The 12940-nt window shown below is 43.4% G+C and overlaps 1 protein-coding gene across 1 annotated transcript in view; it reads left to right on the forward strand.

Annotated features, from left to right (window-relative positions):
* The window catches only part of ANKRD29 (ankyrin repeat domain 29), an 84031-nt gene that overhangs the window by 35160 nt on the left and 35931 nt on the right, over positions 1-12940 (forward strand). Inside the window, exon 5 of the mRNA XM_047086883.1 lies at positions 8711-8821. Coding sequence (XP_046942839.1) covers positions 8711-8821 — 111 coding nt within the window. The remainder of the gene's footprint in view (positions 1-8710; positions 8822-12940) is intronic.

The following is a 12940-nucleotide window of genomic DNA, read 5'->3' on the forward strand; positions in this document are numbered from 1 at the left end:
AGCCTGACACAGGGCTGGATCCCACAACCCTGGGATCATGACCTGAACTGAAATCAAGAGTCAGACGCTTAACCAACTGAGCCACCCAGGCGCCCCTCAATAAGTAAGTATTTAAAATAATGATAAGGGGGCTCCATAGAGGGGATGACTAAGCTGAGTGATGAAGCTTTCAGGAGGTTGGTGAGGTGGAAGGCATGATGGGACTTCATTAGTTGTAGGGGTTCCCACTAGACATGTGGGGAGGAAACCCTCTTCCTTTGGAGTTAGAGGAAAAGAGGTGAGGGTTGAGGGACAGTATCGACGTTTTGTGAAGTAGAGGCCAGGATAAGGTCAGAATTTGGGGTGGGTAGAAAGGAAGGTGCCAGAATTTGCAGTGAAGAAGGGAGAATGATCAGGAGGTGACAGCTACTAGGTGAGGTGAAGCCCAGAACAAGAAGGTGGGGTGATCTGAGCTGTGAAGGAACAGAGATTTGTACACGTGACTGGAAGGGCAGGATCTGGAAGACAAGTGAGGAGAGCCTAACCCCATTTTCCACCCCAGGGCTAGTGTGGGAGGTGCTGGGGGCTTACAGCAGGGAGACAGAGGAAGTGCTCTGTGCCAGGTTAAGGGTGAGGAGTTGGTTCTCCATGAAGTGGACTTCCAAAAGGCATTGAGGGAAGGCTTGAGGGCAAGGGAAGCAGAGTCACAGGCCAGTCGCCTAAGCCGGCCCTCGCCCTTGCTACCATCCTATCAAACGTAGTAAAATGTACCCACAGCCCAAGATAATAATAGAGACTTTTTTTTTTTTAACGTTTATTCATTTTTGAGACAGAGAGAGACAGAGCATGAATGGGGGAAGGTCAGAGAGAGAAGGAGACACAGAATCTGAAACAGGCTCCAGGCTCTGAGCTGTCAGCACAGAGCCCGACGCGGGGCTCGAACTCACGGACCACGAGATCATGACCTGAGCGGAAGTCAGACGCCCAATCGACTGAGCCACCCAGGTGCCCCAATAATAGAGACTTTTTATTGTACATTTTTGGAAAGGTTTTTATAATATTGCTTTAAAAACAACTTAGCCATGAATAACATTTAATTTACATTTGTCCATGATTTTTCTGCAATTTTTGTATATAGCCCATAATTCTTGTGTACTGAGAAAATCAGACCTACAAATTATTTTCATGTGCCATCAATATTTTCTGAATATCAAACTTAGCAATGAAGGGAGTTGACAAAGATAGTACATTTTGTAGCTATTTATTCATTCACTTTGATTTTAGAGCCAGAGATTAACGGTTTATTTTCACAGGCCTCAGAAAGTCTTATAGGCCCTAATTCCTGGGTCTCCAAAGCCTTTGTTTAAAAGCCCTGGCATTGTTAGCTGAGTCTACGGGAGAATGAACAGAGCATTATAAATCACAAGTTAGCTTCCTATTCATGACTTAGAGTAATCACATGTAGAGCTATTTGCTTCTGAACCACACGGACTTCTTTGCTTCTGTGTTTTCTCCTTCCTCCATTAAGCTGTCAGCAATCACTCCTATCAGTCTGTCTCCAGTAAACTTCCTCTTTCATAATTGGCAAGTTCTAATTTGTTCTGGTTGGGAAAACAGACACATGTTTGTTAGAATTATTTTTAAAGTAAAAGCAAACTCAGGGGATGGGTCTGGGCCTCCTTGTGGAATAAAGTTCACAGATCTCGGTGCATTGACTTTTGACTTTGTAACAGCTGTTTCAACTACTTAGGACTTATTCTTCAGGGCTGAGGTTGTCAAAAGCCTAACACAGTTGAGGAGTTAGACTCTTAACACAGTGAGGGAAGTTACCACTGTAGAGGAAACATTGGTAGATAAAGAACAATACTTGGGTCTTTCTTGAGCATGTTTTAGCCAAGAGGATAAAGCGTCTCAATACCATGTTTCATCTTGGTGACGGAAACTGCTCATGCCTTGGCCAAAAGTATGGGCACTTGTATGTTCCATCCTTGTTCTGAAAGTATGTAAATGATCTCATCATCAGCTCCAGTTCACCAGTCAGCTAAAATTATTTGAATGAGCTACAGGAAAATAAATGTACAAAACCACATATGTTTTCTTTCAAGTTTATTCATTTATTTTGAGAGAGAGCAAGAGAGCAGGGAGGGGCAGAGAGAGAAGGAGAGAGAGAATCCCAAGCAGGCTCCGCACTGTCAGTGCAGAGCCCAGCACGGGGCTCGAACTCGTAGATTGTGAGATCATTGATCTGAGCCAAAATCCAGAGTCAGATGCTTAACCAACTGAGTCACCCAGGTTCCCCAAAGCCATGCATGTTTTTAAACAGCTTTATTGAGATACAAATCACATACCATATAACTCACCCATGTAAAGTGTTCATTTCAGTGCTTTTTAGTATATTCAGACTTGTGCAACCATCAGCACAATCAAGTTTAGAATATTTTCATCACCCATTAGCAGTCACTCTAGCCCCCAGCTGTCTAGCTTCCCAGCTTTAGATAACTGCTACTCTGCCTTTCTATCTCTATATATTTGCCTATTTCTGACATATATGTCTTAAACAGACTCTCCACCTGGTCTTGAGTTCTGAGTTTGGAAATGCTGGTGTTAAATGGTCCTACCTCCAAGGCAGAATGCTTGGGGTAAATCAGTTTCCTATCACCTTCAGAAGCGTAGCAATACTGACAACACAGAGGTTAGGCTTCTCTAATGTTTATCAAGCATTCTGAAAATTTCAAATACTTAGCACAAAGGGGACAATGGATGAGAATAGCTAGCGACATCTCAGAGTGTCCTTCTGTGCAAGGCTTCTCAGTCCTGCATTCTCTTCTTATTTAACGTGGCCTCTAACTCCAGAGAAATTCATAACTGAGAAAAGCTCATGTTCTCTTGATTGAATTAATAAATGCACAATCAAAACCCACATGATTCTAAACCTTTTTTGAACTCTACCTTTTAAAAGTCTCTACCCCTCCCCATTAGCTTTTAATCAGAATTCCAGTTCTGTACAAGTAACAATTTCCCTTCTGTGTTTCCTCTCCCCTTCCTTCCTGTAACTAATTGCTGTTAGTATAATAATGAGCAGTGTATAAGCCAAAATTCTGGAAGTAAAGGGGAGAAAAAAAGGACTTTCTCACAGGGAAAGTCCTCAGACTCTACACTCAAAGATGGGGTTGAATGCTGGCTCTGTTACTTGCTAACTGTATGACCTTGAGTAATTCATTTCTGTGCCTCAGTGTCCTCTTCTTAAAAATGGGAATAATAAAAACACCAATGTCGTGGAGTTGTTCTGCTAATTAAATACATCAGAGCAGTGAAAGTGCTTAGCACACCGGATAGAAGAGCAAGATCTCAGCCTTGGTTGGTGTTGCTATTCTTCATATCATGACCAGCAAGCCCGAGGGAGGCTCACTGGCCTTTTTGTAGAGATCAGAAAAATCAAGAAAGAGGTTAAATAGCAAAGCATTTCCACATGCATCATCTCCTTCAAAGGCTAGAGGTCTTGCCCCTGTTTCACTCCAAAGCATTTATGATTATGTGCGTATCGTACCCAGAGGAGGTTTGGAAGCTATCCAGGCAATGTGATGTGTGTAGACCCTAAAGAGAAGGAAGTTCAGGGGACTTTCCGTCTTGGCAGAAGAGGAGCTTGGAATGAGGGTAGGAAGGAGGTCATTGGGGTCAATGCTGCCTTATTCCTTGCTGTCTATGGAATTCCAGGGAGGCAGAACAGTGTGATGGCTAACAGGGTAGCCCCAGCACCAGGCTGCCTAGGCCAGAACCTGCCTGTCATCTCTCCCTTAGCTGTGCAGCGGGCTGGTACCGGCACCCACTTCACTGAGCCACCGTGAGGATTCAGCGAGAGAGCATGTGCGGAGGACAAACGGAGCGGTACAGAACAAGCACTTAGTATTAGTACAAGATTCCTGCCCTCCACTAAATGTGTCTGCCGCGGTGTGATGGGAGAACTTACCCATTCTTTTGGGAGTCGTTTCCACCTGGAAGCCCCTTAGGCACTTGAAAGCGTGTTCAAAGCTGAACTCCTTTTTTTCCCAAAGCCTGCCCCTCTTCCGGTGTTTTCCCACTTCAAGGAATGGCCCCGCCTCAACCAGGCACTCCAACCAGAAACCTGGGACTCAGTCCAGCCTCCTTCTCCCACCTTCTCCTGCACATACAGTCTAATCCTCCTGTCCCGCTATTTTTGCCTGAGCTCGGGCCCTTAAATTCTCTTCCCCGTCTATGCGGTAGTCCCCTAACCCTTGTAGACACCGACCTCAGTCTGGCTCCAGTCATCAATCCATTCTCCCTGAAGCTGCCACAGGGACCTTTCTGAAAGACAAAGCCGATAGTATCTCCTCACCTTAAAACCCTGCCTTGGCTCCCCAGTACCCCGGCAAACTCCGTCGCACAGCACAGCAGATCCTTTGGGATCTGGCCCTCACTGCCTATAGCGCCGCATTGTCCCTTGCCCTCTCTCCCCTCCCATCCCTCCGTCTAGCCCTTCCAAGCTAGTGACGGTTCCCAGAATGCTATGATGAGCCTCCACGTCTTTGCTTTCACTGCTCTTTCTGCCTGGGATGCTCATTACCCACTCATCTTCTGAGACTCTTCTTGAGAATTCCTTCTCTTTGAAACCATTCCTGGCCACCCGCCCCCCCCCCCATATAGGCTCGGCCATTCTCTGCTCTCCTTACGTTATCCACATTCCGACTCTGGCACCTGTAATAATTTCTGATGCCTATTGGCATGACATGCTTTCCTGCGGGGCCATAAAGCGATTGGAGCAGAGCTCAAGTTTCACTCTTACCTCTTGTCCTAGCCCCTGGCCAGTGCCCCTGTCCCCAATACATGCCAGTGACCAAGGAAATTAAGTCACCTGAACAAGCATTTCAAAGAGCTGTGAGGAATAGCGTTTATAGCGACAATTCTTGAGTGTTCACCATCAAACAGTGTTTCCACGTATTCTCCCCTTTAATCCTCTAACGACACATGGCAGAGGTACTACTACTGGCATTATTAGTCCCATTTTATTGGGACGGAGAGAAGTTAAATAACCTGCCCAGGGTCACAGAGCTGGGAAGTAGCAGGCTTCGGACTTGAACTCAGCTCTTTCTTACCCCAAATCAACTACTCTGTCTTGCCTCCACCTCTCGCACTTGAGGGAAAATGAAATCTTTACAGCTGTTCACAAAGCTCAGTTTCCAGAACCTCACAGGAAGCGAGGAAATCTGGCCCTGACAGGAGAGGAAGCCCCAGAGCCATCCTCAAGGCAGGAGAGGCTCCCAGCTGGAGAGCTTATTATGACGATAGAAGTTTGTGGCGTGCAGATGGGTTTTGAAAATAATTTGGGGTTAAAGAGAAACAACAAAATCACTAAAAATGATTTACAATTTATTACTCTCAAGTCTTCATGTTTCAGGAAAAGCCAGCAGGGCTGGCGTATTAAGTTCTCTTCCTAATTCACCCTCCAAACTTCATTTTGGCCTTGTGCGATCTCTCTGCTGAAAGGGCATTGTTTCGTGATTTATGATACAAGGCAGGCCTGCCTGGCCATTGCTTCAGCCAGTTACTGACAGCTGTAACAGTGGAGCCAGCCTGGAACAAGAGCCGCAAACACCGGGTGTGAACGTCACCATGGCAGTGCGGCGTGAAAATTCCCGGGGCCATCACATTTAGGCTGTCAGGGGGAAAAGCAAATTGTTCGTCTGGAATTTGAGGTGACTTTTGTTCCCCTACCTGAGCCAGGAAACTATTTGAAGTATGTTTGTAACCTGCTTAGCACTCCCTGCTTGGCCACGCCCTCCTCCAAGAATGCACAAGAGCACTAAGTTGTGTGTGAGCTGAAGGACTGAAGAAAAGAAATCCTCATAGCAACAAATGCCACCTTGCCTGTGCCCTCACTGTTCATTTTAGGTGGCTCCGTGGAGGGGCACCTGGTTGGCTTAGCTGGTAGAGCATGTGACTCTTGAGCTCAGGGTTGTGAGTTTGAGCCCCACGTTGGGTGTGGAGATTACTTAAAAATTGAAAAAAAAAAAAATTAAACCTAAGATGGCTCTGTGTTGTGGCTGATGTTGCTGTGTTTTCTTTTTAACTTAGCATAAATAAGTAAGATACTGAATTCAAGGGGTGTCTGGGTGGCTCAGTAGGCCAAGAAACCAACCCTTGGTTTCAGCTAAGGTCACAATCTCACAGTTCATGAGTTCAAGCCCCATGTCGGGCTCTGCGTTGTCAGCTTGGGATTCTCTCTCTCCCTCTCTTTCTTCCCCTCCCCTACTCTCTCTCTCTCTTTCTCTCTCAAAATAAATAAATAAACTTAAAAAAAAAAAGAAATAGGTCTGCCTTGAAGAAACTTATTAAAAAAAAGAGATACTGAATTTAATACCTTGTCAGTATACTTAAAAATTTTTTTAAATATTTTTTCATGTTTATTTTTGAGAGAGAGACAGTGCAAGCGGGGGAAGATCAGAGAGAGAGGGAGACACAGAACCCGAAGGAGGCTCCAGGCTCTGAGCTGTCAGCACAGAGCCTGACGTGGGGCTCAAACCCATGAGCCGTGAGATCATGACCTGAGCTGAAGTCAGATGCACAACCAACTGAGCCACCCAGGCGCCCCCCTTATCAGTATAATTAAAAGATATCTTGCATAAAACTGGTGCAGCCACTCTGGAAAATAGTATGGAGTTTCCTCCAAAAATTAAAAATAGAGGGGCGCCTGGGTGGCGCAGTCGGTTAAGCGTCCGACTTCAGCCAGGTCACGATCTCGCGGTCCGGGAGTTCGAGCCCCGCGTCAGGCTCTGGGCTGATGGCTCAGAGCCTGGAGCATGTTTCCGATTCTGTGTCTCCCTCTCTCTCTGCCCCTCTCCCGTTCATGCTCTGTCTCTCTCTGTCCCAAAAATAAATAAACGTTGAAAAAAAAAATTAAAAAAAAAAATTAAAAATAGAACTATCCTATAACCCAGCAATTTCACTACTAGGCATTTATCCACGGGATACAGGTGTGCTGTTTCGAAGAGACACATGCACCCCCATGTTTATAGCAGCACTATCAACAATAGCCAAAGTATGGAAAGAGCCCAAATGTCCATCGATGGATGAATGGATAAAGAAGAGGTGGTATATATATACAATGGGGTATTACTTGGCAATCAAAAAGAATGAAATCTTGCCATTTGCAATTATGTGGATGGAACTGGAGGGTATTATGCTAAGTGAAATTAGTCAAAGAAAGACAAAAATCATATGACTTCACTCATATGAGGACTTTAAAATACAAAACAGGTGAACATAAGGGAAGGGAAGCAAAAATACTAAAAACCAGGGAGGGGGACAAAACAGACTCTTAAATATGGAGAACAGAGGGTTACTGGAGGGGTTGTGGGAGGGGGGGATGGGCTAAATGGGTAAGGGACATTAAGAAATCTACTCCTGAAATCATTGTTGCACTATATGCTAACTAACTTGGATGTAAATTTAAAAAATAAATTAAAAAGTTTTTTAAAAGATACCTTGCATAAAAGCTCTTTGGGGTCAGATAGGTGTTTTAAGCCCACCCAAAAAGTGCTCTTGTTAAATAATGTCGATGCTAGAAAATTTCCTGAGACCACAAAATTCTTTATTAGTATCGATACTCTGAATTTAATTTTGCCTATCTAGGGCATTGAGGAGGGCACTTGTTGGGAAGAGCACTGGGAAACCAATTTGACAATAAATTATATTAAAAAAATTTTGCCTATCCTAACTTTGTAAAGAAAAGTGGGCAGAAAGAAAGAAGCTAGCATCTGTAAGCATTTATGATGTGTTGGGCACTGCATTCACCAGTTAACCTATATTATTTAATCCTTACCGTAATTTTCAAGTCAGGTAGTGTAAGACTCACCAAGGCCAAGTCATTTGCCCAAGGCTGGGATTGAAACCCAGTGCTGTCTGGTTCCAGAGCCTCTCCTCCAGCCCTACCCTCGCCTGCCATGGACTGTTCGCTACAGATCCAAATTGATGTGTTCTAGAAAAGGCAATTGGACTGCAGTCAACTCTGCCAGGCTGAGTTTTCAAGAACTGTTTGCCAGCTCTATTCCTTCCATAGGCTGGTTCCAATATTATCTTTGCAACTTCAAAATCACACAGCAGTGGAAAGAAGGACCCATACGAGGACATGTAACAGCATTTCCTGCCCAGAGTTCTTTATTCTTAAGTGAATCCCCTGGCAAGTTCTAGCTGAAGCAAAGAAAATTAGGTGGAGGGAAGGTGAAACATTTGCCCAGACAGTTGGAATCAGGCAGAAAGTTGAGAGCACAGAAAATATGTGGGTTGGGGAGGTCAGGTTTGAGAGAGATTTCTCTCTGCTTAGAGGTGAACGGGGGTTTGGGAATGTTTCAAGGAGGAAATCGGATTTAAGCAGGGCTTTGGCCTTGAAGGATGGGGGAGAACTCATTTCACGCAAAAAAGGAAACTGTGAACAAAGACACAGAGGCAGGAAAGTGAGGACATTGCTGGGAGTATTAATAGTGCTGTATTATCAACAACATTGCTCTTCACAAGAGCACTGTGGCTCCGATATCTGCTATGAAACAGAATGTGTTCCATAGCCAAGTATATTACTGGCATCTATTGCTGGAGGAGTGGTCTTTCAGATACTACAACACATCTGGAAATTCTGCCTTTTGAATGGTATATATTTGCGTACAAGCAGTCGTATTAACTGATGTTGATCCTAAGATCCTGTTTCATTTTGCTTCTGCAGAAGGAAACTCCACTTGCCAACGCCGCATTCTGGGCAGCAAGGAGAGGAAACCTGGCTCTGCTCAGGCTGTTGTTGAACAGCGGTCGGGTGGATGTGGACTGCAGGGACAGTGTACGGATGGATTCATTTGGTATATGCATGCCAAGGACACGCCGTTTCCCCTGCTGGCACGAGAGCAGCTCATGAATACATTTCCCTTTGCGATGCTTATCTACTTTTTCATGTTTGCCTGCTTTATCCCTTGTAAAAGTCCAAGGTACCCTGGTGAGTGTAAAAACATCCTGGGCAAACCATTATGTGCACAAAACCAGAGGCGGCCACACTAGGGGAAGTGGCACCTCACTGGGAATCAGAATTGGCAAATTCCAAGAAGGAAAGGGTTTTTAGTCTGAGAATTCAAACCAACTCCTTTCATGGAAAGTGGAGATAATTCAGAGCAGAAGAGGGCTGCCATGGATGTGGAAGGTGGGCTTTTCTACGAGGGTAAGAGAACTGAAGATGGAAACCTCCGCCCAGCTTCTTACCTTTCGTTATCTTTGCAAACATCAGTACACTCACTGGCAAGGAGGGGGTCTAAAAATCGATACTACTGCCACCGGCAGGCATCACTTAGGGAGCCCTCCCTCTCCAGACAGAGGCAGTGATTTCTCTGTATTCAGCAGGACTCTGCATCTCTGGGGAGCAGGAAGACCTCAAATGAGAGAGAAAGAGAGAGAAGCAGCAGAAATATTTTGATGTTAGGAATAAAAATGTTTTCAAATGAGCCCTATTGTTTTCCCAAAAGCTGGATGTGCCATTTCCAGCTTTTACTGCACAAATTTGCTAAGTAAGATCAGCCACCAGCCTGAGTGAGATAGCAAAGCTTGTTGCACTCTGTGCACTGGGGGCATTGGTGTGCAGTTATCTCGGGTTGGCACCGCCAGATCCACTCAGACCCTTCTCCAGCTTGCTGTGTCCCAGAGACTGAAATGTACGGCCTAGTGGAGTTGCTTCCCTCTGGCCTCCGCTTGGGTTTGGCCAATGGGAGTGCTGGTAGGAATCAGAGAGTGGGAGGACAGGGACGCTGGGGAACCCAGTGTCCCCTGTTCTGTCTGGCAGCAGTGCTCTCGTTCTGTGTCCTAGGAGTTTCCACCCTCCCCACCCCAGCCCTGTGCCTTCAGGCCTGGGCTGGCAGGGGAGCCCCACTGCTGCTAGCTCCTAGTGCAACATTGTTCTTGGAGTGTCCCTGTACCCGGGCCTGAAGGCACCCACTGACCATGTTGATGACCGCTTTTCCTCTTTGACTTGAAGTCACCTGTTTTCAGCCACTCCTATGACTTTTTCCTTATATCCAGTGTCCTAGGAGCCTCCTCACAGCACCACGCACACCCTGCCCCCAGACAGTACCCCACACTCAGCCTTCCCTGTTCCCTTTCCTCCTCAATGCCACCTGTCCTGCCACTTCCTTCCCCCCTCAGAGCTCATCCTCTGTCTCTATCTGCTGGGTGACGAGTAGCTTTTCAAACAGAGATTTTGCTACTAGGCCAGATACCAATGTTTACTCCTCCTCGTTTAGCATAAAAACTCATTTTGTTAACAGCTTTCTGGAGAAAAGATTCCTTAACCCAAAGGAGAGAGCCTAAATGATGGTAATTTCAGACATTGATTTTGAAAGAGTCTCTAAGATTGGCGGTGATAGAGACAGGGAGAGGTTTGGGAACAGTGTAGGTGTTGGTTTCCCTTCACATTTCATGGGGAGAGTTTCTACCTCCTTCAGGTACCACCTGAATGTGGAGTCCTGCCCAGCCTCTGGTTCACCTGGGACTCCTAGGAGAGCTGATGGAATGCAAGAGGAGGCCCTGGGGCTCTCCTGGGAACCGCTCCCAACCTCAAGTTCACAACCATGTTCAAACTTCCAACAGACAACATGTAAAGAATGAATACATTATCGCTAGGCCACCCACCACATGGCAAAGCTTTGAATTACATTCACCTTCATTTCTCGAGTAATGCTGTCCTCACATGATGTTTACATTTTTTGCTTCCTTCATCTTTCTGATGCACATCTACCACAAAGATGTGCAGTGGCAGCTTCCTCCAGCCTTTTTAGATGTATGAATGAAGGTGTTTCAATGTCCTGTTTGTTGGAGTCTTCACCATGTTTATATCCCCCCATATCCTCCCTCTATTCAAAATCAGCTAGTTTTAAAAGATACATTTTAACATCAGCCAATGAAATAAAGTAACCTTAATCTTTAGAGAATTAGTCATCTGTCAAACTAGCAAGTTTTTACTGTAAAGGAAAGACTTTTATGTAGCTTAATCAAGGGATACTACTTCATAGAATGAATTTGAAGGTTTTCCTTCCTCTTATATTTTTGGAATAATTTTAGAATAATAGATATCAACTCTTCCTGAAATGTTTAGTAGAATTCACCTGTGAAGCCATCTGGTCCCAGACTTTTGTTTGTTGGGAGTTTTTTGATTACCGATTTAATTTCATTGCCAGTAATTGGTCTGTTCAAATTTGTTATTTCTTCCTGATTCAGTTTTGGTAAGTTATATGTTTCTAGGAGTTTTTCCAGTTCTTCTAGGTTGTCCACTTTTTTGGCATATAATTTTTTACATATTCTCATATAATCCTTTGTATTTCAGTGGTGTTGGTTATTATTTCTCCCCTTTCATTTCTGATTTTGTTTATTTGAATTCTCTCTCTTTTCTTTTTGATTACTGTTGCTAAAAGTTTATCAATTTTGTTGATCTTTTCAAAGAACCAGCTACTGGTTTCATTGATTTGTTCTATTGTGGGTTTTTTTGTTTTGTTTTGTTTTTTAGTTTCTGTATCATTTATTTCTTCTCTAATCTTTATTATTTCCTTCCTTCTGGTTTTGGGTTTTGTTTGTTCTTTTTTCAGTTCCTTTAAGTGTAATGTTAGGTTGCTTATTTGAGATTTTTCTTGCTTCTTAAGGTAGGCCTGTACTGCCATAAACTTCCCTCTTGGAACTACTTTGGCTGCATCCCAAAGATTTTGGACCTTTGTGTTTTCATTTTCAGTTGTCTCTGTGTATTTTTTGTATTTCTTTGATTTGTTCATCGATCCATTCATTATTTAATAGCATGTTATTAACTTCCATGTATTTGTGTTCTTTCCAATTTTTTTTCTTATGGTTGATGTCTAGTTTCATAGCATTGTAGTCAGAAAAGATGCATAGTATGGCTTCAATCTTTTTGAATTTGTTGATACTTGTTTCATAGTGTAATATATGATCTTTTCTGGAGAATTCCATGTGCACTTGAAAAGAATGTGTATTCTGCTGTTTTAGGATGGAATGTTCAAAATATATCTGTTAAACCTAGTTGGTCCAAAAAAACTGAACCAAAACTAAACCAAACCAACCAACCAAACAAACAAACAAAAAAACCAAAAAAACCCAAAAAACCTAGCTGGTCCAATGTGTATTCAAAGCTACTGTTTCCTTGTTTTTCTGTTCAGATAATCTGCCCATTGATTTAAGTGGAGTGTTAAAGCCCCTTACACTTATTGTATTATTATCAATTAGTTCCTTTATGTTTGTTATTAACTGTTTTATGTATTTGGGTGTTCTCATGTTCAATACATAAATATTTACGATTGTTCTATCTTCTTGTTGGATTGTCTCCTTAATGATTATATACTGTCCTTCTTCATCCCTTGTTACAGTTTGTTTTAAAGTCTATTTTGTCAGATATAAGTATTGCTACCCTGGCTTTCTTTCATGTCTGTTTGCATTATAAATGTGTCTCCATCCCTTCACTTTCAATCTGCAGGTGTTTTTTGGTCTGAAATGAGTCTCTTATAGGCAGCATATAGATAGATCTTATTTTTTTTATGCATTCCATCACCCGATGTCTTTTAATTGGAGCATTTAGTCCATTTACATTCAAAGTAATTATTGATAGGTCTGTATTTGTTGCCATTTTGTTTCTTGTTTTATGGTTGTTTTTATAGTTCTCTGTTCCATTCTTCCCTTGCCCTCTTCTCTCATGGTGAGTTGGCTTTTTTAAGTGATATTCTTGGATTCCTTTCTCTTTGTTTTTTGCATATCTGTTGCAAGATCCATCTATATGCTGCCTGTAAGAGACTCATTTCAGACCAAAAGACATCTGCCAATTGAAAGTGAAGGGATGGAGACACATTTATAATGCAAATGGATATGAAAGAAAGCCAGGGCAGCAATATTTCTGTCTGACAAAATAGACTTTAATAGATGG

Source organism: Lynx rufus, unplaced genomic scaffold (genome assembly GCF_022079265.1).
Source record: "Lynx rufus isolate CCGP_SWC_20201006 ecotype Redwood Valley unplaced genomic scaffold, mLynRuf1.p SCAF_22, whole genome shotgun sequence".
Lineage (NCBI taxonomy): Eukaryota > Metazoa > Chordata > Mammalia > Carnivora > Felidae > Lynx > Lynx rufus.